Here is a 25,698-nt window from a genome sequence, read left to right as displayed (position 1 = left end):
ACTTTAATTAGTATTTTGATTAATTGCAAATCGGTAGATTGCACATGTGCAAAAAGAGAAAGTACAGGGCGCTCATGGTTGTAAATTAGTAAACTCCAGGTGAATTTGAGGTGCTCTTGAAGTCAAACATGTCAATCTTTGGGAAAAAGAGAAGCCACTGGGCTTACTTCAGGCACACTAGCATTAAGCCCTGGATGCACAGTTAAAATGCCTTTGTTCGTTAACAAAACACAGTCCAGTTTTGGCCCACACTGGATCTTCCTCAGAGTGTGACTGGATAAGGGAGTCACCCAGAGTGGAAAGTTGGGATACCTTATATAGACAGTAAGTGGCCAGGACGCTTAATTACAACAGGAACTCATACAGTAAATATACAGCAAGTAGGCTATGTGGAAACTGGAATTACCGCTCCACAGTTGTATGCCTCCACGCTCCAGTCATACATCTATGTCTGTGAAAACATGGACACTTCACACACATCTTCCCCCCAGCAACACAAAGATCTGTATAGTCAGCACAGCTTTAAGGTGGGCACTGCAGATTAATGTCACCAGTTCAGTGTCTGACCAAATGTCTCCCCTTCTGTTCCTGAGATATGACGCTGAGTAATGGCCAGCAAAATGCTTTATGCAGAATTTACAATGTCATAGTAAAGCTGACCTTTGACTTTTTGGATATAAAATGTCATCACTTCTCCAATTAGCAAATGAATTCTTGAGTCATAGGAAAAAACATGTTTTGTGAGGTCTTGACCTTTGACCATCACATCCTAATCAACTTATTTATCAGTCCAAGTGGGCGTTTTTGCCAAATTTAAAGAAATTCCCTCAAGCCATTCTTGAGATTGTGTCAATAGAATAGGACAGATGGACGAACAGACGGATGGACAATCCAAAAACATGATGCCTCGGCTACAGCTATCTCCAGTGCAGAGGAATAAAAAAGTTATTTACATTATCAATTATAACCATAACATCAGTAAATGGACTTGCATTTTTAAAGTTCCCTGCAAGTCTTCAGACCACTCAAAGTACTTTTACACTACTTGTCAAATTCACCTCACCTCACACACATTCACACCATACAAAGTGTCCCTTCTAGTCAGTACAAACACTCACACACATTCACAAACTGATGGCACTGATGCTGATGGTTCAGTGTCTCGCCAAAGGATCCTTCAACATGCAGACTGCAGGAGCTGGAGATTGAACTGCCAGTCTTAGTGGACAACCTGCTCTACCTCCTGAGCCACAGCTACACCATAAACATAAACATAACGATGAAATGACCTCAAATACACGGACAACAAAAGGGTTAAGCCACTTAACAAAAAGGGTTTCAAATCTATTCCAGGACACACCAAAGCATCAAATTTAAAGATCTAACAAGTCTAATAAGTAAGAGATGAGTTAAATCAAGTTAACACAAACTAACTGGCACACAGTGCTCATTGAAGCTGGGTGTCTGAGTGTATAATAAAGAGGCCTTGCACAGTCTGCTGTTTGTACAATATGAAACTGCATGAAAAGACCAAAAACTGCTCCACTCTAGTGCACTTTTTTTCCCACAAACATCACTCACACAGGAGTAAAGAGTGGATTTGTTGGAGATTATTCTCAGCTGCCATGTATTTATGTCAGCAACACTGTACATGTGACTGACTAGAAATAAACCACAAAGCCCTAATGTTCATGGTAATGAAGGAACATGTCAACTGGTGTAATTTTTCCAATAGTTGTTGGACAATGATGGAAGTCTATGGCAAAGAGGAATGAGCTGTTTCAGGCTTTGGATACATGTTAAATACTTGTTGGTAGAATCAAGTGATAGCGGGGATTTGGTTTTCACATGAGATTTGTATTGATATAAGGAAGTACAGCCAACCTTATCCTTTAAGGAGGAATAACACACTTCGCAGGGTTCTTACACATTTTCAAAACTTTTTTTAGGAACTTTTCCTTTCAAAGAACCATAATAAAATTGTCATTTCAGAAATGCATACACTTCACTGTGTCTGCTGCACTTGCCGGCCTGGTTACGGTATTTTTCTACACACACACACACACACACACACACACACACACACACACACACACACACACACACACACACACACACACACACAGGAGAGTCTCGCTTGCATCACACATACGCATAGCGTCTAAAAGTGCAAGGCTTGGCTGGTATAACTCATAGAAAATGAGAACAGTGCAAGTTTTCCATTTGTATCAAGCACCAAATAAACTGTCTTCGTTGACCCTGCACGTCTTCTTTTAATGCGACTATTGTTCATTGCAGTGGTGATGCTGAAACGATATATTGTGCAGCCCTAAATTGACGCATGCTAGAGCTACGTCATGTCAGCGGCTAACTCAGAGAGAACAAATTCACCGTTATGTTAAATTACATGTAAGTTTATCCCTGCAAGCTTACTGTAACAATTTCAGCAACATTCAGCACAAACAACAATATCCAGTGACTTTTTTTTTTACTAATTTCATGACTTTTCCAGGCCTTGAAAATGAGATTGTGATATTCCATGACTTTTCCAGGTTTTCCACAACTGTGGGAACCCTGACTTGATTTTTCTTTTTTCAGTTTACACATAATCACTTAGATTATTGTTGGCATGTGAAGCTCATGCAGTTTGCATGTGTCTGCTTGGATGAGATATGCAACAACTCACAAACAGAAACCTCACTTAGACAAACCGTTCTCACATTTCAGCATCAAAGACTTTTCTGAACAGGTCACTTTCATGAGGCAAACCTCAGCCGTGTCACAGTTACCTCACCTTTGGCAGTTGATCTCAGACGCTTCATGGCAAGACAGTCCCCACACATCATCTATAGACAAGCTGGACGCCCTGTAGGCCTTCAGTGCCAGCGGGGAGAGCCAGTGCAGAGTCATAAATGAGAAGAGGCCGGCATTATCGACTGGGTGCTGGTGCCTGGAATAGAGGAGGAGACGTGGAAATGGGTGAGATGTCTAAAAGTGCAGGCATACACAGAGGTGCTATGTTGGGGGAGCAGGCCCATGGAGGCTGCTGAGAGAGAAGAGGCGCCTTTGCCCGCCAGAGTCAATGAAAGGTGAATCATGCCTGCAGTGTTTGAACAGTAATTTGCACGCTCTTCACAGAAATCTGAAAGAGCAGTGAAAAAAAATAAAGTTCAGGGGCGGTTTATCAGTCGGCGTATGTTCAAACATGGGGCTGTCTGTCGCTGGGGGATAAGTTCCCATCCCTTATCATGACTTCCTGCTACTCTCTAACAGTCAGCACACAGAGCAGCAAACACAACAAATGTGCTGTGTGTCTATGCGCGTGTTTAAATGGGTATCTGTGTGCCAGCCTAAGACATCGCCTGTATGTCTTTATGTCTGCATTTATCTGGCTCACTGTCAGAGAGTCAACGTGTGAACTTAAATACAATTTTGTTTACTTGTGTGTTATCCTGAAGGGCTTTAAAAGCTGCAGGCTTTTCCGGTAGCGGCCTCGTCTCTTTGGGCCCCTCTCCGCCGATGCCTCTGCTTCCTCTTCCGCTAGCTCTGGTAGTGGTGGCGGGGAGGACAGCGGCAGGCCCTCCACCCGCCCAGCTGCTTCTAGGGCATCAGAGAACATGGCAGACGGTCTGGGGAGAGAAGAGTAAAACTACATTTTAGACTTATGACAGCAGCCAGCAGATACACAACTACAGATATTCACCCTCTGGTACCTGCACATTTCACTGCAGATAAAAACCTCTAACTCCTACGTGTCTAGTTTTATTATTACTATTATTAGCCCCTGAGAGTGCTCCGAGATCTGATTACATTTGAATACATCAGAGATTAAACAAGGACTCCAACTAACAATTATAACTGATTAATTTGGCGATTATCCTCCAAACCCCTGCATCTTCCAATTAAACCTCCAAATCCCCACAACATTTCATCTACGTATACATTTAATTTCATATTATTTATAGGTCTTTCTCTCATTTGTTCCATCATTGGTGTCTCTCTTACACACCACCACCAAAAGCAGGTCACAAAAAAGTACCAAATAGATTACATAGATCATTAGGGAAGGGTGGACTCTAATAGATATGAAACAAGAATACAAATTAAATAAAAAAAAAAATCAAAACTAATTTCATAAACATAATACAACTGAAAGGAGACACATTGTATTTTTTTTAAATTATCTTTTTTTCTTATTTAATTTAATATTTGTAACCCTTTTCCTTACACCCTTTTGTTTCATCTATATTTCTTTTCTATTTACCTGGGCTGTACGCCACAATTGTGCCTGACATCTTGGAAAAAAATTAAGTTAAGTAATAATATTCTGATGATTACCCTATTAAGAATAATAATAATAACCTTTATTTATATAGCACCTGTCATACAAGAAATGCAGCACAAACAGCTTTACAATACGGGCAGTATAAGCACTGAGTGAAAATCATAAAGTTTTAAAACTATAAATCATCAAATCAAATATAATTTTAAAGAGTTGCAGCAGCGTGAAGCATAAGAAGAAAGAGATTCAGACCTGTGTCAGGAAGTCAGAGCGAGTTAAAGGCTAAGGTGAACAGATATGTTTTTAGCTTTCTTTTAAAAATATTTAGCGAGCTAGCTTCCCTGACATCTATAGGTAAGTGCATCCCTGATCTTCTTTCGCCTGCTGCTGGGAACCTCCACTAAACCAGCAGCAGATGATTGCAGTGTTTTTGGAGGCAAGTAGTTAACAAGGGGGTTAGTGATGTAGCTCAGCCCCAGCCCATGTAGGGCTTTGTATACATGGAGGAGGACAGTAGAATCACTTTAATATGGAACAGGAAGTCAGTGCAGAGCAGTTCAGACTGGCCTGATGTGCTCTCCTCTCGATTCTGGTTAATAGCTGAGTTGCAGAGTTCTGAATGAGCTGATGTCTCTGAGTGGTGTTTTTTGGGAGGCCAGTGGAAAGTGCATGAATCAGTTTCTCAACATCTTATTCATTTAGAAATGGTCGCACTTTAGCGATGTTTCTGAGGTGGAAAAATTGTGTTTTTGTCACCATGTTAATGTGGGACTCTGAGGATCTGAATCTAGGATCATGTCCAGACTTGTCACCTCGTCTCCCTCCAGGGAGTTAAATTCCTCAGATTATTACGCAGCATTTCTCTTTGGTCTTAGTTTAACTTTCAATAGTTATTGCTCATCCATTTTGCTATTTGTTAGTTAGTTTAAATGTGGGCTGTCAGTTGTCAGAAAATTGGGAAAACTGGAATCAGCATTTCCAAAGTGTTCAACTTGATGTTTTAGGGTAACTGTTTTATTCAACTAACGGTCCAAAAGTCAAATCAAGTCAATTTTATTTATGTAGCGCCAAAAAAAATTATAACAAGTTAGGTTATCTTAAAACTCAAAGATACTGATTGCACTGCTATATAAGGCAAGCAAACCAATGAATTAGCCGTCTGAACAATGATTGTTCTGTAATTAGAATCATTGAATATCAATTATTTGTCAGTCAACTAATCGATTAATCATTTAAGCACCACTGAAAACTGAAAAATTCTGTGATATACTGTTATGGTTGACTACAGTTTATTCTCTTCTGAGATGCTTCAAGATTTTTTCTTTCCAAGCTGACATTTTAGCTAAATTCTCCGCGGGAAAAGGGGAAGAAAGAAGCGTAGTAATCTTCCTGTTCCTTCTCCCTTTAACCCTGAGAGCTATTAGAGAGTAGCAGTGTTTTGCTGAATCACCCTCTGAGACGCAGATAGACTTGAGAAATCACCTTGCACAGAGGTCAGGGCCCCTCTCTGGCATACGACTAAAGTGCTTATCTATTTAAAGACGACCTGCCAGCAGCCCCAGGAGCTCAGCGAGCAGACATCTGAGCTGCCAGTGTGTCCGTACACTGTCACTGATCCCTTCTATGGCAAAGCCCCGTGACAAGGTCAGCCAGACTCGGGTGTCGGTGCGAGGTGAAGATTGACTGTCCAGAGAACGTGGTCAATGACGGGATTGAATACACACAGTCGAGTCGGGGCACAAACAGAAACTGAATCAATGACTTGTACTGAGAAATGCACAACAAATAGTCACTGTGTGTGTGAAAGTGTGATGGGCACACAAGCCTGAGGCTGAGAGAGAGGCATGAAAAGGTGTTTTGTGTTTCCTATATCATGTGAAGTTAGTCATATGGCTGTGAACTTTTCAGAGCTTTAGATAAAGACTGCTTGTATGCATTCATTGCAGCCAAGAACTTGTTGGTCAGGTTTAAACCCATTCAGCAAAGTGCATACAACTTAATTCAGGCGTGCATGCAATGGTGTGGGTTTGGTCTTTACAATTGTTGATTAAGTATCACCAGATTTGTCTTTTAAAGAGGAACAAAGTCACACTAAATTATCTTTTTTTTCAGTGTACACATAATCACATAGATTCTTGCTGGCATTTGCAACAGAATTAGTATTTTATCCGAACATAAAAACAGCATTTTCAGCTCAAAATCAGCTTGTGCATAGTTACTTGGATCAGAAATTGGCGCACAAATAACCACACATAACCACACTTTAAGATGAAACATTTTCATGTGAAGAACTAGATTTTTCTAAACACTGCAGGCCACTTTCATCGGGCAAATGAGGGACGCAAAATCCACAGAAAAAAAACATATACAGCAACTGATACTGGACAAATACATGAAAAAGTAAGACTAGAATTTAGGGCAGATGGAGTTAATAAGTAAAGACCCATGTCAGTGGAGGTAAACTTAAATTAATGTCAACATATGGCTGTTTTGTTTCCCCATCAGTGTTTCCACAGATTCAAGATAAAAGATAATCAATGCTGTCTCTGCAAACAGACCAGTTTTGAGAGGGTCACTGAACATAAGACACTTTGATCTCCCACTCTCAATTCATTTCTGTCCTTAAGGTGGTTTTAAAACCAACACTCAACTTTAAGGGACATCTTTTGCCCAAGTTTCCAAACTACTTGCTGAGATATATTGCCTGATAGTTTGGGTAATTCTTCTTCATTAACATCACCTCTAATTTCCGATCAGTGTAACTCATTATCTTCAGCTGAGCTTCCATTCACACACACTTACATTGCAGTCGGCCTTGCTCGGGTCACCTCAGCAGCAGTCACAGCTCTCACACTGTTTATGAGCAGGAAACGCAGATGAAGATGCAGCTGACCATGTTGTCTCTCTCCCTAACTTCTCTCTCATGAACTTGTTTTGCCACAGCCCTCACAGACACATCTCCTCCCGCAGCGGACCGGGGCTCAGATGAAAACACGGGCAGGAAGCGTACAAACGTGAAACTTGACGCCTCACGTGTATACCGTACGTGCTGCTTCCTCCCAGCGGTGTCTGAGAGGCTCCGCTCCGCCGTCACACGGAGCCCTACAGGGAGAGGAATTCCCGATATCACCTCTGATGTCATAGCAGCTCCGCCAACCGGTGACGGTGCTCAACAGTCACCGTAGTAACGGGAACTATGACGAGGAAGTGCACGCTAGAGGCTGGGGGAGGGGCGGGTTTACGTCAGAGTCCGGCTCGCACTGCAGTCTGATTGGCCAGCCTCTCAGAGACAGTACATATATAATTAGGGTGTCTTTACTCACGCATGGATGACAGGGAGAAGCACTTGATGGAGGACAAAGAATTTTTCTATCCTTTGAAAGCTTGTTTAATGAGTCAATACACCACATACATTCACCGGCCACTTTATTAGGTACACCTATTGAACTGCTCCTTGACACAAATAGCCAATCAGCTAATCACATGGCAGCAACTCAAAGCATTTACGCATGTAGACATGGTCAAACCGAGCATCAGAATGGGGAAGAAAGGTGACTTAAGTGACTTTGAACGTGGCATGGTTGTTGGTGTCAGACGGGCTGGTCTGAGTATTTCAGAAACCGCTGATCTACTGGGATTTTCACACACAACAATCTCTAGGGTTTAGGGTGAGCGCCAGTTTTTGGGGTGAAAATGCCTTGTTGATGCCAGAGGTCAGAGGAGAACGGCCAGACTGGTTCAAGATGATAGAAAGGCAACAGTAACTCAAATAACCACTGGTTACAACCAAGGTCTGCAGAAGACCATCTCTGAACCAACAACACGTCCAACCTTGAAGCAGATGGGCTACAGCAGCAGAAGACCACACCAGGTGCCACTCCTGTCAGCTAACAACAGGAAACTGAGGCTACAATTCACACAGGCTCACCAAAACTGGACAATAGAAGATTGGAAAAACGTTGCCTGGTCTGATGAGTCTGGATTTCTGCTGCCACATTCAGATGGTAGGGTCAGAGTTTGGTGTAAACAACATGAAAGCATGGATCCATCCTGCCTTGTATCAACAGTTCAGGCTGCTGGTGGTGGTGTAATGGTGTGGGGGATATTTTCTTGGCACACTTTGGGCCCCTTAGTACCAACTGAGCATGGTTTAAACACCACAGCCTACCTGAGTATTGTTGCTGACCGTGTCCATCCCTTTATGACCACAGTGTACCCATCTTCTGATGGCTACTTCCAGCAGGATAACGCACCATGTCACAAAGCTCAAATCATCTCAAACTGGTTTCTTGAACATGACAGTGAGTTCACTGTACTCCAATGGCCTCCACAGTCACCAGATCTCAGTCCAATAGAGCACCTTTGGGATGTGGTGGAACGGGAGCTTCACATCATGGATGTGCAGCTGACAAATCTGCAGCAACTGTGTGATGTCATCATGTCAATATGGACCAAAGTCTCTGAGGAATTTTTCCAGCACCTTGTTGAATCTGTGCCACGAAGAATTAAAGGAGACAGAGGATTGAATGTGTCGACACTTCTTAGCTGTGCCGTGTCACAGTGACGACAACTACCGCCTATAACACAGAAAAGAAAAACACTGCATTGTGTAAGCTGAGCGATAGAGAAAGAGAATTTTTATTCTTGCACAAAATACAAAATATATAAATTCAAGCACTCTCAATGACTCATGGGTATTTGTGTCATTTTCGTGCCTTCATTTTTTCCTCAAATTCACAAACGTTCAAGTATTTCCAGGACCCGTGGGAACCCTGACATGTGTAGAGGTATGTTTCTTTCTTTTGCATCACTAAAAATTGAATATATTTTGATTTTCAGTTGCCACAGTATTGAGACTTAATATCAGCTGCAGCACCGGTGTCAAGTAAAAGTAAAAATCAAATAGTGAAATTTAGATATGTGTAAGTTTGTTTGCTTTTATGTTAAATTAACAGGGCTCCAATCCATGCACATGGCGGTCTAAAAGTCAGGTAACCTTAATGGATATATCGTATATTCCGTTATATTCTGATAAATGTACCTCTGTTCACATACGATTACGGAACCTCCGTCACTCTTTTACCCACTGCACTCATGTTTACATCCAATGAAACACATTTGGAAAATAATTTATCACAACTTCCAAGTTTTATCACATCAATCAAATCCCAAATGGTTCAGTTTATCCCACAGAGGACAGGGTTTAAACCTTTTTTAAGCCCATAAACAAAAAGAAAAGCAAACAGTGAAGCATACGGAGAGGGGCGTCAGATGTTGTGATAGCCTGGAATTATCAAGCTGTGCTGCTGGCGCTAATAAAAATGCTGTCACTGGCTGGGAGCATTTCAGCATCCTAACCATGCTTTGTTTACTCTGTTGACAATAACACGGAGGAGTCAGACTGAAGAAAAATCCGCCAAATAAATAGTAAACCCACTCTACAGTGACTTGAGGATGTCCTCACGTAAATGATAAAGACCTTAAGCTCAACTTGCTATACAAATAACAGCTACACTGAGACCTCCTAATGGGCCAAAGCAGTCAAGCAATGGCAATTTATACTGTAAGCCTCAGCCGTGCACAACACAACAGCAACGGACACAAAGCTAATCCAAAACAACAATACAGCTGTAACTTAGCAACAGGCAAAATGCATCTAGCTTTGTACACTGCACACATGTAAAATGAGGCCTGTTTACACCTTGAGCAGTTTCCCATTGTTGGAGAGAAGAATGTGGAGATATAGGCTCCTGTCTTTGTTACAGTCTAAGTCACAGTTAGATGGTCTGCAGGAAATGATCCTGATGGAACTGCAGGAATGTTTTAGTTATTCACTCACTGTGATACAAAACTCATAATCTTTTCCAAATGCTTGCATTGTGATTCATCAACGAGACCAATTATCATAAATGTTAGGAGTCTCAGGGTCGGCACCACAACAACAATATAGAAATACTGATAAAAATGTAATGTGCAGCTACAATGAACAAACAAATGAATGAGCTCTCAGTTTGTCTTCCACACTGCGTCTGAGGTTTGGGTGGAAGTTTTTCCCACAGGATCCCGTGACAGAAGTTTCCACCTGCTTACATTTACTTTCTCTTCACAGTTAATGTGAAAAAAACGTATATCTTTCGGATGACATAATGCCCCGTAGACCTCTTAAAATATGTTGTATTAAAAAAATGTTAGTATGAAATGTCTTTCTTAACTGATACCATATGTGCTTTGTCTCCTTCTCTCCAAAATATGCAGAGAATTCATATGATCCCTTTCTAGTCTCATTACAGCTAACCACAGGAACCCGCTGGATTTCTATGTATTAAGGGAGACCTTGTAGTGGCAAACCTTTAAAAAAGTACAACAAAAGAAATATAACTTTGCATGAAATGGTTAGACCAGCAACCTTGACTATCAAAAGAGACATTTTTGACCAAAAAATTTTAAGAATTAAATCTGTCTGGAGCTGCAAAACATATGTGAGTCTTATCATGAAGGTAAAGGCTATACATTTTTCCAGTTAGAGAATGCAAGAATTTCTTTAGGCCTACAACAGTGACATGTTTTAAAAAATAAACGCTATTCATTTCCATATGATTTTTTTTATGTCAAAGCCACAGGGAGCCACTGGAGAGGGGCTAAAGAGCTGCATGTGGCTGCAGAGCCACAGGTTGCCTACCTCCTGAGTTAGAAGAATACAAGAGCATATGACATGAGATTATCTGATATTATGAAAACAACAATCCACCTGCCACTCCCAATTTAGAATATAGACTGTCACATTTAGGATTTAAAAGTGCAGTACATAATGCTGGATAAAGATAATTGACTGGTGAGTCTCATTCCCATGTTGTTAAGTAAGCCCTGTTTCCATCAAGCAGCACGGAGTGGTACAGTTCAGTTCGGTACTTTTTTTTTTGGTTTCCTCTGTGAAAAGTTGTGGATGGTGCCAATGGAACCGCTCTGTATCGTCCCCATTTTGGGTCCCCCCTCTTTTGGGGTATCTAGCACACAGATCTGGTACTAAAAGGTGGAGCTGTGAACACTGCAGTGTGCTGACTGGTCAACAGAGGACGGTCAGTCTGCTCAGGGCTGAGTTGTGGCTGGTTTTGAGGCTCATGTAACCACTGTTCATACTATGGAGAGTTTAATTGGTGAACTGTAACTATAAATGAAAGGATGTTTTGCTGCCTCTTGCAGAAGCTGGAGTCAGAGAAAAAAATAATTCTCCGGGCCGACTACCGGCAACTTTTAAGGTGGAACGTTAACTTGTAATGTTACTCAATGTACAAGTTGACGACGCAAATCCATCAGCTCATCTTAAATTTCAATGTCTTCGTAACGAATGGATCTATAAGCATTTAAAAATATATATACATTTTGACTGGATTATGTGAACTGCATCTATCCCAATCCTCAATTGAAGAAAAAATGTCGGCTCCAGCAACACTAAACTCCTGAGCTTGCCTTGGAAGAACTAAATGCACAAGCTCAATATCTTTAAATATCCCATCAAGAGAAACACTCCAACCTGTTCTATTGTGTTCTGAAAATGTCGGTGTGCCACCTTGCTCTGTGGACGATAAACAGACTAATAAAGGAGGAAATACAGTGAGTGCTGGACGGAGCAGTGATTGACAACAACCCCGCCCACATTTAAGAGTACCATGTCTGAAGGATTACCCTTGGTTCCAAAGGTACTATACTAAAAGTGTTTGGTGGAAATGTGTGTATACTGACGCTTTGTGTTTGGTCGTTTAGTCCAACTACCACCCAAGGTCGATGGTATTCAGCGACCTGGGAATGAGACTCAACAGTCAACAATCTCTCTCCAGATAAGCATACTGAACCTTTAATGTTTAACTATAGATTTGAGCCTGTGGTCAGTCCTGTCCTCTACATATCACATCAAGATCACTGTGTGTGTTCTGAACATTTTAAACTCATAAAAATAGTATAATTGGGAGGGAAACATGTCAATTCTGTCCACCAAGTCGTTGTTTTACAGCAAAAAAATCTTTGAAGAGTGGAGTAACTTCCCCTCTGCAAACGTCTTCCAAACTTTGACTAACTCACTTCAATATTCACTTGATTAGATTCTGAACAAAACATAAGACAGACAGATTGTTTCATGGAACATAAGAGTCCAGAATTTCAGGCCAAATTATGAGTTTGGAGAAACACTGGCGCAGCACAGATTGTTCAATTTAACCAAAGTGTGTAGCTAAAAAAAACTTTAAATGGGTCTTTGATCAACACTGGCATGATGGTGGCCCTAGAGGGTTTTGTTGCAAGTGTTCATACAGTGATGACTTGTTTACTTCTTGAGCTGTTTTGATCATAATTGGGCAAAATAACGCAGAGAAACAGACTCTTTCTCCCTCTTAAGTGCCAAATTACTTTCAATTGGATCACCCCAAAATATGCCTCCTATCTGGGATGATTGATTTCATTTTGTTGAAAAGTGAAGACAGGCTTTAAAATGCATAAAAATGATGGTCAGGTTGATTTACCAAACTAAACTTAGGAAAAAACAGACCTCAGGAAAGTTAAAGTAAGAAAGTTACAGGCCAAAGTGTTGACTGATGGTGATGCTGAGAGATGATCCCAGAATGAATTCTTGAAACAAAGAACTGACGTCACACACACACACACACACACACACACACACACACACAGACTCAATTCCATCCAATCAGGATGTAAATGGACATGTCTGATAGCTCTTATCAGGAAGAACCATCACTGAGTGGCAGCAGAGCATCTGTCTAGACTGTGTATGTACACGGGGAATGAAAACTGTCCCACCTCTGCAGAGGGTGAGCTACATTTCCCCGTGTGTATATACTATAATGAAAAAGCAGCTGAAACTCTGATTCACATCAACAGCTTGTAGTTTAATTTAGATTTCCTGCTGTTAACATCACTTTCATAGCAAATAACACTCCTTTCAGATGTGCAACATCTATTGGGGACAACATAATTAAATATCACGCCAGTGTGGGCATGTTTGCAATTTACCAGTATTTCTGAATGTTTTCAGACTCCTTTAGCATTAAATTAAAGGGACAGTCCACCCCAAAATCAAAAATACACATTTTTCCCTTTACCTGTGGTCCTATTCATCAGTCTACAATGTTTTGGTTTGAGTTGCAGAGTGTTGGAGATATCGGCTGAAGAGATGTCTGCCACTCCTCCAGTATAATGGAACTAGATGGCGCTCAGCTTGAAAAACTCAACAGCAATGTCTCTTTCCAGAAATCATGACCTGACTACTGAAGATAATACACAGACCTTATTGTGAGCAGTTTCATGTAGAAACTGTTTTCTTTCTACTGAACTACACCTGCCAGACGAATCATAGCGCCAACACACTCTCACTCCGACCTCGTCACATATTGACATTTTGGTCATGGACTTTCCACCTCAACACATGGAGTGCAAGGTACCCTGGGTGCATTAGTTGTTGACATTCTGGGACACCGTGTCAAGTCACACTGACCTGGGGATGACACCAAGTCAGATGCCATTGGGCCACTGGGCCTTTTTCCCATTAGAGATGTCTGTGAATCAGTGGATACATTTTTTTGAACGTCACAGCCCCCACAAAATGGTTGGATCCATTCGGTTGGATAACATTTGGAAAGTCCTGATGAGCTGCGAGATTAAATCATTTCATCCCCATTCAAGTTAGCGGAGCCCTAAACTGGAATCCAGGTATTTAAAAACACTGTTTTTGGCTTCATGTGCCAACTATATCCAGTTTTCTTTTACCATCCATGGGTGGGGCTCATGGGGGGGGGGAGCAATCTTCATTCTGGGAAACACTACCACTTTTGTCCACAGTGGCCACCAAACACAACACAGAATGAAAGTTCCTTGAAGTTGCTTTAAAGGTCCAGTGTGCAGGATTTAGGGGGAAAAATGGAATATAATATTCATAACTTATCATGGGTGGGGTTAGAGCCCAGATGCAGCACGACAGGTAGGACAGCTTCTAAAAGTCTTAATAAAGCCACTTGACAAACACAGAGTGAGCAGCCTGAGCGTCAATTTGTTGGCTCAGAACCTTCCAATACACAGGTTCAGTCCAAAGTGCCTGGTGTGGCACATTATACAACAGTTAGTTCCAACCGAGTAATTTGACTGGACGAGAGGCATTCCATGAGTGCTGATATAGAGTACAACATCACTGGGACTTGTAACAGTAAAATACAACTGTTAATTAACCAACTGTCATACTCGCTACATTGACGCAAACAGGCACTATAGCGTTACACCAAGAAGATGACTGCCGTTTTCACAGGAAATGTAACACTCAAATAAAGTCTATATCACAAACTGACATTTTTTTTCCCTTCAACAACAAACACACAAGGTTGGGTTTAGGCAACAAAAGCATGTGGTTAGGTTTAGACAACAAAAACACGGTTAGGTTTAGGCGACAAAAACACGGTTAGGTTTAGGCGACAAAAGGATGTAGAATGTTACGGGACGCAAACACCACTCTCTTGGCAGGGAAGGTCGGTGGTTGTTGGACCCATCCAATGCCCCTCTGGCCCGCCTCAATAAGACTTTAGCCGCCTTAACTTTCATCCTTGTCCCATCATGTTTTCCCCTGATGCCTCTGGGCGCCATTAAACTAAAACGGTAACTGGCCGTGTATCATGTCGACATTAAAGGACATCTTTTTCCGTTGGTTCCTGATGCCACAAGTCACTGCCCAAGCGCTGGATTTTGATGACTTCGAAGTGAGACCAGGCCCATCGCACAGACAGAAGTGTACATCTACTGCTCACCTAGCACTACAACTTACGCTTAACAACTTACGCTGTTAAGAGCACGAGCCTCTCGTCGTAGATGCATGCTTCCTTCTGCACAGTGATACAACTGGTGAGTGTGGTTTGGTCGAAAGAAACTGCTCACAACAAGGTCTGTGGATTATCTTGAGTGAACAGGTCATTATTTCTGGAAGGAGACATTGCTGTTGGATTTTTTGTGTGTATTTTCTGGTGCTTTGAGCATCACAAGCAGAGTGCCATCTAGTTCCATTATATAGGAGAGAAGGCAGACATCTCTACTGCTGATATCCCCATCACCCCACATCTCACACCAAAACAATCCAGATCAATAAATAGTACAACAGCTAAGAAGAAAAATATGTATTTTTGATTTGGGGGTGAACTGTCTCTTTAAGTGTCACAAACTGTCTGCCATGCACAAACCTGCTGAGGATGTGTCCCTACTTTAGGCCTAATTAAATAAAACTAAGTATATTTTCAAAGAAAACTCTTATCAGTACAACAATGCATAGGATTTTGTTTAAACAGGTTTGATAAGAGAGACACACGGCTAATTAAGTTACATCCAGCCGCTCTAGCACAGCTGCTGTGCTGTCAGCAAATATAACGAGCATTTCGACAGTTTATAGACTCTGCCTCGACTTTACTTGCAGTATCTGTATTTCCTATGACTTAATACAGTGATGCAATCTTGCTGGCAGCCTTCTCTGCACCGCTGACAGACTGAAAAACAGCAAAATGTGAAATGGTGAAGAAAATCATCGACAGGGGTCTCACTTTACTGAGCTGGGAAATTTGCTGGACTTCTGCAATCAATGCTCCGGATCTAGACTTCGCTATCAACCTCCTGGGACATTTATGATAACTGCCAGGCTATAGTTGAGTCTGGAGCACAGTACGGTCACAAAACTTCTTCTTCTCTACCGGTATCATAGGAAATGTGGTGGCGAGTGCTAATAAATGACACAAGTGATGACTGCCAAACTATGAGGAAGTAAAAAGACCTGAAGTTGTTTGGTTAAGAACAGATGAGGCAATAAAAAAAGTAAAAAATGATTGGAGACAGAGCATATGAAGAGGTGAATAAACACATCACTGTCTGACAAGAATGGTCTCTAATAGTATGTGATAACAAAAAAGTTGCAAAAAGCCTGTTAGAAAAAAAATACAGGTATCTTCATGAAATATAGAAGTAAGTAGACTGAAATGAAAAACAAGACATATAAAAATAAGATGACAGTCATAATGAGACAAGCTAAGAATAAATATCTCAATAAAAAGTTGAAGGAAAATAAAAATAACATTAAGGCTGCATGGAAAATTCTTAATACTGTGATTAAGAATAACTCCGGCGCTTTTGTTGATGTTGGACCTAATCTTGTGAAGTCTGCTGAAGCACATGATGTATGTAAATGTGAGAATAGAGGAAGTGAAAATACTGCAGTCAAATTATCTTGGGACGCCTAAGTGAAAATGAGATTTGGACTAAAGAAAAGCAGGAACAAAACACCAGCTGGTTGTGATGGGAGAGGAGAATCATCTTCAGAGACTTTTATTTTTGACGTTAGATTTTGTGGTTATGTGGGGAGTCGGTGGCTTAGTGGTAGAGCAGGCGCCCCGTGTACAAGGCTGTTGCCGCAGCGGCCCAGGTTTGACACTCCCTCTCTCTCTCCCCCCCCTTCACGCTTGTCTGTCCTTTCAAATAAAGGCTAAAAATGCCCAAAAAATATCTTTTAAAAAAAAGATTTTGTGGTTATGTTTGATACTGGGGCATCAGCAAACAGTAAAAGAAGCTAACATGGACAGTCATAAGGTGTGGGCAAAAACATAAGCCAACCTTAGTCAGTTGTTTAAAAGATGGAGAGAATATTGGGATTCTAAATGGTTCAAAATCGACCCTGAACGGACCCTCTTCCTCCAAGTCAGGTATGTCATATGGCTATTTCATGTATAAAATATATTGCAGACATGGTTTTGCATTATGTTAGTGGCTAAAACAAAGCTAGCTACCATTTTGGCTACTGTTAGTTGAATGTAGCTAACATTAGCTGCACTTGTTGAGCAAAGCAAGAACCGATAAGCTTTCTGTGATCATGGGTACGATCACCAACATGCACCAGGCAGTCAACAGTGGTAGCCAGATCAAGATCAAGACATGGAATTGCTTTGAAGCCAATTTTCATAGTGGCCAAACAACCTCCGGGTCTGTCACGTGATGCCATTGAGCCCCAAAAGACTTTTTCCCATTAGAGATGTCCGTGAATCAGTGGATACATTTTTTTGAGCGCCACAAAATGGTTGAATCCTTTCTGTCTCATAACATCTGCAAAGTCCTGATGAACTGCGAGATTAAATCATTTCATCCCCATTCAAGTTAGCGGAGCCCTAAACTGGAATCCAGGTATTTTAAACACTGTTTTTGGCTTCATGTGCCAACTGTATCCAGTTTTCTTTTACCATCCATGGGTGGGGCTCATGGGGGGGGAAAAGCAATCTTCATTCTGGGAAACACACCACTTTTGTCCACAGTGGCCACCAAACACAACACAGAATGAAAGTTTCTTGAAGTTGCTTTAAAGGTCCAGTGTGTAGGATTTAGGGGGAAAAATGGAATATAATATTCATAACTTGTCATGGGTGGGGTTAGAGCCCAGATGCAGCACGACAGGTAGGACAGCTTCTAAAAGTCTTAATAAAGCCACTTGACAAACACAGAGTGAGCAGCCTGAGCGTCAATTTGTTGGCTCGGAACCTTCCAATACACGGGTTCAGTCCAAAGTGCCTGGTGTGGCACACCGAAGCAGAGAACAGGTGAGACAGTAGCATCTGCTGAATGCACACAAATGGATAACAGTTCAGATGTGTGCAACAGTACTGTAAGGGAGTAGGTAGAAGGTGATGTCTGACAAGCAGGGCGTCTGGAACCAGGAGTACACACTGGGGGAAGCCAACACAACTGTGCAGAGCCTACTGAAGTCAGCAAGGGTCTTGATAATGGTGATGATGAGTGGATCATGTTCTTGTTACCTTGGAATCAGCCGTTTATATACAGAGTGTGTCCTCTCCCACAGAGTCTGCCATGTTGTTTCTACAGTAGCCCAAAATGGACTAATCAAACACTGCTCTAGATATGGCCAATTGAGTACATCTCAGCCACTGTAGTTCTCCTGAATGCTTGGCACACAGGATAGGTTTAAGGCACTTGCATCTGTAACCTCGCCACTAGATGCCACTAAATCCTACACACTAGACCTTTAAGAATAAATTTAGTATGACATTCAACCTGTGAGTTGCTCTTTGAAAGCAATAGCGGACCACATGTGGTAGATCATTAATGTTACTAGTGTTGAGAAATGGGGCAGGTAATATAAGGTTTCTTTTTACTCCCTGCTGCATTTAGATCATTGTAGGTGTATTATGCTGTATCAGATTCTAGCATATATTTTGTGTGACATTTTGTGTTGGAAGTTTACACTGCTGTGGACATGTTCTCATAAAGAGCTATCTATGTGCAGTTTTTTTTCCAGTGGCTCTAAGGTGGAAATGATTTCTCAGTCTAAAGCTCCTGACACCTGAAATTTATACAGTGTGGTCTCCAGTATGCGACACGGTCCTTTCACCGCTACATTTGGAATTTTTCGACGTTCAACTTCGCACAGTCCTCACGGTCCCTCACCGTGCTGTGAACTCCGCTGTAGGGTAGACATTTCCACTATTTATGGCCTATTGAGGGTACTGTCCGAAATAAATTGCTTTCTCTGCCTCTTGTATGACAGTGATTGTTGAATATAGGTGCAAAATGTTCAGCCTGTAACAGGGTCCTGCTCTGTCCCTGAAAGACAAAATAAAGCTCTACATTTACCACTGAAAATATCTCCACGACATGACATTGTCTACGTTTCTAGTTATCCACAGGAGGGCGAAAAAACAGTGCCAAACAGCAAAATATATGCAAGGTAGGTACATTGCCAATAGCTGTTTGTTAACAGTATTTCAGGCTGTTTTTGCAAATTCCTTCTCCCTTGATGACACCTTAAATGTTCCAGCAGATAAATACAGAGCACAGCTTGTTTGTTTCTTTGTGGAGAGTTGTCAAATGCCATTAATATTCATAAATCAGTCAGTAGCACTGCACATTGTAATTACTTGGCATTTATCAGAATGCAGGTTTCTTGTTATTTACATAATGCAACTGAGAAGAGTGGTGCACATGTTGCAGGCTCTGGGTCTGCAAGAAAACTGACAAAAAGCAGGTTTCTCGCATGGAGACACTTGCATTAATCATGTAGGAGTTTGTGTATCTGAATGTGTAACTCCACTGTTGTAATCAATGTGATGGGGGGCACTTGGGTGGATGTCTGAAACAGGGTTTTACTGCATTAATATATGTCATCCAAACAGACAACTCAGTTTGCCGACGAGATCTTTTTTTCTTCTCTTTTTTGTACATGCAAACCGTAGTTGAGTCAATTCGATAAACAACCCTGACACATGAACACATTTTGAAGGAAAGTATAACTGTTGTCACTTCACTGGAGAATCTTTGTCATGTTTCAAGCCCCAAAAAGTAAACTGAAGGCTACAATAAAGTACAGTGACATTGACTTATAATTAGGGCTGCAACTACTTATTATTTTTTCAATTAATTGCTTTGTCTATTAAATGTCAAAAAATAGTCAAGAATTGAATAATGACTCCAAGTTGACATATTCAAATTGCTTGTTTTGTCCGACTAACAGTTCAACACAAAATATAATAACTGTTCTGTCACAGAAGGCTAAGAACACGAAACATCAAATATTCTCATTTAAGAAGCTCGAGACATTAACTAGTTATTAAAATGACTGGTGATTCATTTTCCGTCAATCACTGAATATCCTTTCAAAGTTAATTTTAAAGTTACTGAAGTTTTCATGTCATCACACCTACTTTGAAAAAACATTGCTCCCCTCTACTCAGATATGCCTCATGAAAGCACATGAGCAACGTACACAGTTTGTTACATTGTCTTCGTATTTCCTGTTTGAATACTGATGCTTCTTTGGAGCAACTATAAAATCCCTGACAGTAACTTGGGGAGCAGAGCTCACAAGTTGACAATCAATCAGCTTTAATAAGGGGTCAGTCATGCATTGAGAGAAAGCTCCGGGGCTGTCACTGTTGATTTTTCCAGAATCTATCCTTGGGATCTTGATCAAGCTGTGCAGCACGGAATCAAAAGACATTAACTGGAGACTGATGCACTTTCAGTGACACTGACACAGTCAACTCTACAGTTCATCCAGGGTAACTGCTGTTAGAAAGCCTCCTGCAATTTCCTGGGAATTATTGCTAATAAATTAAGGATTATTAGCAATCATTTTGAATGATGATTAGCATGGGCAGTACCAACTGGTAAATGATGGTGGTAATAAGGTGATTTATAGGCAAGTGCTATGGAGATACCCGCAGGCCACAGAATAATTTAGGTTGCATCAAAAGACGATTTAAACCTGAATACTGATTTACATTGCTTTGCAAAGTTGCATTAATATTTTTTTTTTCCCCAACAAAGTGTCAGAAAGAAAATTCACACACCCAGCCCTAAAATAATCTTGAGTACCTTCAACATGTCAAAGTTTACTACAGGATGTGCCTTGTGTTGAAGTGGTTAAGTTCATGAGAACACTTTTGCTCAGGAAATGGACAATAAAATATGGACTTCCTGTGTTGTCTGATTTTAGAAAATAGTAAATGATTTTATGTTTCCTGTATTTAAGTGTTGTGCTAGGAACAAGGACACAAAAAAGGCAGCACTTTGGCTCAATGCAGTATGCTAACATGCTGATAATGACAGTGAGCATGGTTACATGTGCACAATAATCAGATAACTGGGAATAATCAGGTAATGGTAATAATCCGATTTGATGCGTTTACGTGCATTTCAATAATCTGATAATCAGAAAAACCTGGTTTACATGATTCAGTCCTTCAGTTGGATTTCTCCCCAAGTACATGACATAAAACGCAAACTTCCTGTTACAGTAGGTACTTATATCCTTGAAAAACCTCAAAAAGTACGCAAGTCATATATTTGCAAAAATAAAGCACTCATCATGCTGACAACTTATATTCTTACAGTACTGTTTGTTTTTATCATTAACGAATACATGTGAGAGCATTCTAATGTGTAGTTTATCAATGTGGAGCCAATTTTACATACTTTGGGTAGATTCGGGGTATAAGTACTGCAAAGTGCAATATACAAGTGTATTATATATAAACTTGTTACACAAAGTGCATAACATATAAGTAAGATAAAATAAAAGTGAAAATTTAAACACTGAGAATATAAAAATATATTATTTTATGTAAAATCTTTATCTGAAAGGAAACAAAAGCTGTCAGATTAACGTAGTGGAGTAGAAAGTACAATATTTCCCTCTAAAATGTAGAGGACTGGGAGTATAAAATAGCAAAACCCGAAAGAAACCAGATTAAAGGGTATACATGCACCGAATAATCTGACCATTGGGGAAAAAGCTAGGTGTGTTTATCTGATTTCTCATAATCAGATAATGGCTTTTATCTGATAAAGCCTATCAGATTATGCTGTTTACATGACCACTTGAATAATCAGGTAACTCCAGAAATCAGATTATGATCGGTTTATTAGTGTGCATGTAAATGCACTCAATGTTAACATCAGTATGCCAACATGCTCATCATAACAATGCTAACATCAGTAACCTGTGCTAACATGCTCATAATGACAATGCTAACAATAGTTGCCTGTGCTAACATGCTCATAATAACAATGCTAATGTAATCTGCTGCCTCTGTACACCTCACCTCAATAACATCATCAAATATCAAAAAACACGGTTCATTTATGCTCAAACCCATAGCTGACTGTAGCCTTATGTGTTAATAAACATCAACAGTGAACAAATTAACAAAATGTGTGTTTTTTAGTGCTGATATTGTAATATAATGTAGCCGCATAGGGCAAGAGACAATTGACAATGAAGAATATGGCGTCCTTAACAGAGTGAATCTCAAAGCTACTGTGTCCAGCCAGGGACAAACAATGTGAACGACCACGTTGGCTGTGAAATAGACAGTGCAACAGCACCCTGTACTGGCTTGAGCAAGTAGCTGCCTTACATCAACAAGCTCATAGTCTGAGTGGGTGGAAATTCGCTGCATAGATCAGCCTCTCATTGGGCGGAATGAGCCACCCGCTGAAGTCCCGCCCTTCCACCTCCGGTTGTCATAGTCGAGAAACGTCTTTTGCAGTGTTTGATCTTGCGGGGATGTAGCCATTTTTCTGCCATGATTCGTGTCCTGTAGGCGATATTTTTGTGGGCATGTTACACCAAAACCTGTTTCCCCCCAGCAATATTTTTGCAAGCGCACCATTGCTGTGGCACCACCAAGAACAATTGTGATTGGTTGAAAGAAATAAAAAAAAAAGCCAGAGCGTTTTTTTCTCCAATCTTAAAGTGAGAGTCGGCGCAGCCAGACCTTTCTTTTCTTGAGAAAGGGCTGGTGAGCAAGACTAACAAGCTCATAATCATGACTGTGCTAAAGGTGCGTTCGTTTTGTGCTCGAATGTCGGAAATTCCCAGTTCCCAGTTGGAAGTTTAAACTCGAACGCACCCTGTGATCGGATTTCCAACTCAGAAACTCGAAGCACCCGCATCAACCCCAACTTCCGAATTCAAGATGGCTGCCGGTCACATACATAGTAAACACTCTGCTAAAGTACTGTTTATAGCAATTTTATCTTATTTGTTTTACATTTACAGAGGGATGTCATATGCTGTAAAGCCCTGTGAGGCAAATTGTGATTTGTGATATTGGGCTTTATAAATAAAATTGATTGATTGATTGATTGATTGATTGATTGACATTAGGTCAGCCATATCCATAGTACTGTTCAATTTTTATCTGTGGGCATGTTGCTACGCTGTCTGTATGTGCAAAATACCATATAGAGCGTTGTTATCAACTGATATTGCTAAAGTGGCTACTGGCTACAGCTATCCCAACGGCAGAACAGTAATGTTCATGTTTTTTTCCAACTTGTCCACCGTTGTCAACTAGAATGCAAAAAGTGTTGTCAACGCAGAGGTGACGTCATTCCCACTTCCTACCTCCGAGTACAAAACAAACGCACCATAACATCAGAAGCGTAGGGGTGTTGGTGGTTTAGTGGATGGAGCAGGTGCCCCATGTGCAGGGCTGTTGCTGCAGCAGCCTGGGTTCGACTCCAGCCTCTGGCCCTTTGCTGCATGTCATTCCCCCTCTCTCTCCCCCTTTCACACTTGGCTTTCCTATCAATTAAAGGCAAAAATGCCCTAAAAGATATCTTAAAAAACAAAAAACAGTAGCCTATGCTATCATGCTCATAATGCTAACATCAGTGTGCTGATGCTAATGATTTTAATGCCAACATCAGTATGCTATCATGCTCATAATAATAATGCCAATATCAGTATGCTAACATGGCAATGCTACCATCTATATCCACCTTATTTTTCACGGAAACACGGAGGCAAAACAGAACGCAGCCAGCTTCCGTTTTTTTGTGCGACACTTCCGGTCCAGCACTCTTACCACTGTGTAAATGGGAATCGCCTTGTTGTTTACCTTGCTGAGTTTAGCTATATATATATATATATATCACATTTTTCACGTCTCTATATCACCGTTTAGATTAACCTGATGTTTTTTAAAGTCTATAAACACAATGACTGAACAAACATTAGTATTTTCTCTGTGTGTAATTAATAACATGGTTATCGTAGATTAGTTGGGCTAACCGTTAGCTGTTAGCCGTGTCTGTAATAACTCACTAAACTCACAAAGTGGCCCGTGAAAAAAATATTTTCTCCAGCGGATGTCTTAGTTGAAACATGATTGAGCTAACTGGAGCAGTTTCATGTCGTGTCCGACAACTGGAGGCTTTTAACGGATGACGATCCTGATGTTAGCTTTGCTGCTAGTGTTAACGTTAGCTGTCCCTGTCAGCTGCAGCCACTGATGCTTTCTAGACATCGTCATTTCCCAAAACTGAATAAATACCACACATAGCAACACAAAACTGCTTTGCTAGCTCAATCATCTTGTAACGGCTGGATGGTTGATGCGTACATGCTGATTCAGGTGCTATCAGAGCCGATCCGCGCATCACTATGGCTTAATAATCAACTCAGTCAATAAAAACAACCCGTCCTGTGTTAGGAGTGTATGTCGCTGACAGAAAGAAAGAAAGAAAGAAAGAAAGAAAAGGGAAAAAAGATAGAAAAGCAGCGTACACCTCACATATTTATTTCTCACAGTTGCGCACACGTTTGGCTGGCATGCAGAAGCACCGTCTGTATGTCTGTGTGCCGAGGGTGCGAGCCACAGCTTCAGTTGCTCAGGTGGAGAGGCTGTCTAGCCCCGTTGTGTTTTTTCACTGATTCGGTTCTGCAGGTTCTCTGCTGGTACACTGGAGATGGGGATCAAGCAGTTTGTCTCACTCGGGATAGATTGTGCTTTTTGGTTCATAGTTTATGATTGACGTGCGATTTATTCGCGTTTAGAGGGAATAAATTTCCGTTATAACGGAAACGTGGGCACAGTTATCTAACGTTATACAAAATGCACAGACTAACTAACTAACTAACTAACTAACTGATTGACTAACATAAACAACTGAAAATTGAAAAAAAAATTAGCTTGCACCGTTAGCTCCGGTAAGGGAAAGCATGAGGGAAAGCGGCTGACCGGAAGTCACGCACAAAAAAACGGAAGTTGATCACTATTTACTTCCGTGTTTGAAAATAAGGTGGATAGCTTACATTAACATGCTTATAATAATGCTAACATCAGTACACTAACATGCTCATAACAACAGTGCTACCAGTAGTATGCTAACAGTGCTAACCACAGTATGCTAACTTGCTCATGATAATGCAAACATCAGTATTGTAACATGTTTATTATGACAATGCTATTATGCTAACATGCTGATTTTAGCAGGCAAACATTAAAATGTTCACTACTGTAGTGTAGCTTTAGCATGCTAACATTTGCTAATTACAATAAATGACAAGCACCTGAGGTACTTGGGAATGTCCTTAACAGTCAGTGACAATCGACCTTGTGTCTGTACCAAATTTCAATCCATCCAATACAGAGACATTTCACTGAATTAAAAATGTAAACCTGTGGTGTGATACTGTGGATGAAAGGTTCATATCCTTTAAATGTCTGTACCACATTTTGTGCAATTTTGTCAAAAAGAAAGAAAGAAAGAAGTTTAGAAGGCAACTTTTATGGCCTCTTACCTTTCAGTATTACAGTATGAAGTTACAGTATGTTGCAACCATTTGGAAAACTTCCACTTACAAAGCTGTGAGCTGTGAATACTATCAGTTGGAGTGAGTCCTTCAAAAGGCTCGTTAACACTGTAACCATGACCTCACTTGAGTGCAGCAACATTATCACCTTATAAATGTTATTTATAACATTATAGCAAACACTTATCTACTCACTCGTCCAGCAGACCCTCAGTGGAGCCATGTTCTCGAGCTCGGCTGCTTTCATCTGGGGTTAACTCAGACCAACATCAACAGCAACAGG

General features: G+C 40.8%; 1 protein-coding gene across 3 annotated transcripts in view; it reads right to left on the bottom strand.

Annotated features, from left to right (window-relative positions):
• Positions 1-25,698, bottom strand: part of wu:fb13g09 (ATP-binding cassette sub-family C member 5) — a 60,397-nt gene extending 34,699 nt beyond the window's left edge. Inside the window, exons 1-3 of one of the 3 annotated variants that reach the window (XM_049585900.1) lie at positions 25,611-25,698; positions 3,441-3,629; positions 2,795-2,950 (exon numbers count right to left, since the gene is read on the bottom strand). In XM_049585900.1, the coding sequence (XP_049441857.1) occupies positions 2,795-2,950; positions 3,441-3,619 (335 nt within the window). In that variant the 5' untranslated portion in view covers positions 3,620-3,629; positions 25,611-25,698. Of the gene's footprint in view, positions 1-2,794; positions 2,951-3,440; positions 3,630-7,084; positions 7,396-25,403; positions 25,564-25,610 lie in introns of those variants that run through there. The other 2 variants (XM_049585901.1, XM_049585899.1) reach the window with 2 other exon arrangements.

Source organism: Epinephelus fuscoguttatus, linkage group LG9, assembly GCF_011397635.1.
Source record: "Epinephelus fuscoguttatus linkage group LG9, E.fuscoguttatus.final_Chr_v1".
NCBI classification, from domain to species: Eukaryota; Metazoa; Chordata; class Actinopteri; order Perciformes; family Serranidae; genus Epinephelus; species Epinephelus fuscoguttatus.
This window is presented reverse-complemented; position numbering and strand designations above follow the sequence as displayed.